General features: G+C 41.1%; 1 protein-coding gene across 1 annotated transcript in view; it reads right to left on the bottom strand.

Moving 5' to 3' along the window:
• The window catches only part of LOC107688245 (high affinity nerve growth factor receptor-like), a 40694-nt gene that overhangs the window by 29665 nt on the left and 10518 nt on the right, over positions 1-511 (bottom strand). Inside the window, exon 6 of the mRNA XM_016485867.1 lies at positions 127-269. Within this exon, the coding sequence (XP_016341353.1) occupies positions 127-269 (143 nt within the window). The remainder of the gene's footprint in view (positions 1-126; positions 270-511) is intronic.

Raw genomic sequence — 511 nt, 5'->3', positions numbered from 1 at the left:
GTTATGTTTTAATTTTTTTTTTTTTTTTTTTTTTGATCTTCCTTCAAGTGCATGGTTAATCATATCGGTAATTTTCCATAGGTGACTTCATTGACAAAGTTCTTATGTGAAAGCAGTGTCATGTACCTGCAGGGTCCAGTTGGACTGTAGGTGCTCTGTTCTCCAGCGGATCATCGGTGTTGGTACTCCAGTCACCAGACAGGTAAATGTCAGATTTCCACCTTCTTGAGTGGTCAGTGTCGATGTGTGAATTGTGACCTCGGGAATACCTGCAGACCACAAAACATTTAGTTCAATCATGACAACTCTCGGAACATTTTAGCATGGTGATGGATATGACAATGTTAATGTATTTGGTCTTGGCGGAATTGCTGCTGCTGTTGGTCATTGCTGTATTTGTAGATTATTGCTGCTGCTGCAAGCAAGTACAGGAACTTGCTACTGCCAATGCATATGGCGATACGGTGCCATGAGTATTTAAGACATACTGCTGCTGCACAAATAGCATGTA

The sequence above is a fragment of the Sinocyclocheilus anshuiensis genome, unplaced genomic scaffold, assembly GCF_001515605.1.
Source record: "Sinocyclocheilus anshuiensis isolate Anshui unplaced genomic scaffold, SAMN03320099.WGS_v1.1 scaffold1162, whole genome shotgun sequence".
NCBI classification, from domain to species: Eukaryota; Metazoa; Chordata; class Actinopteri; order Cypriniformes; family Cyprinidae; genus Sinocyclocheilus; species Sinocyclocheilus anshuiensis.
The sequence above is the reverse complement of the archived record's forward strand: the minus strand, read 5'-3'. Positions and strand labels throughout refer to the sequence as shown.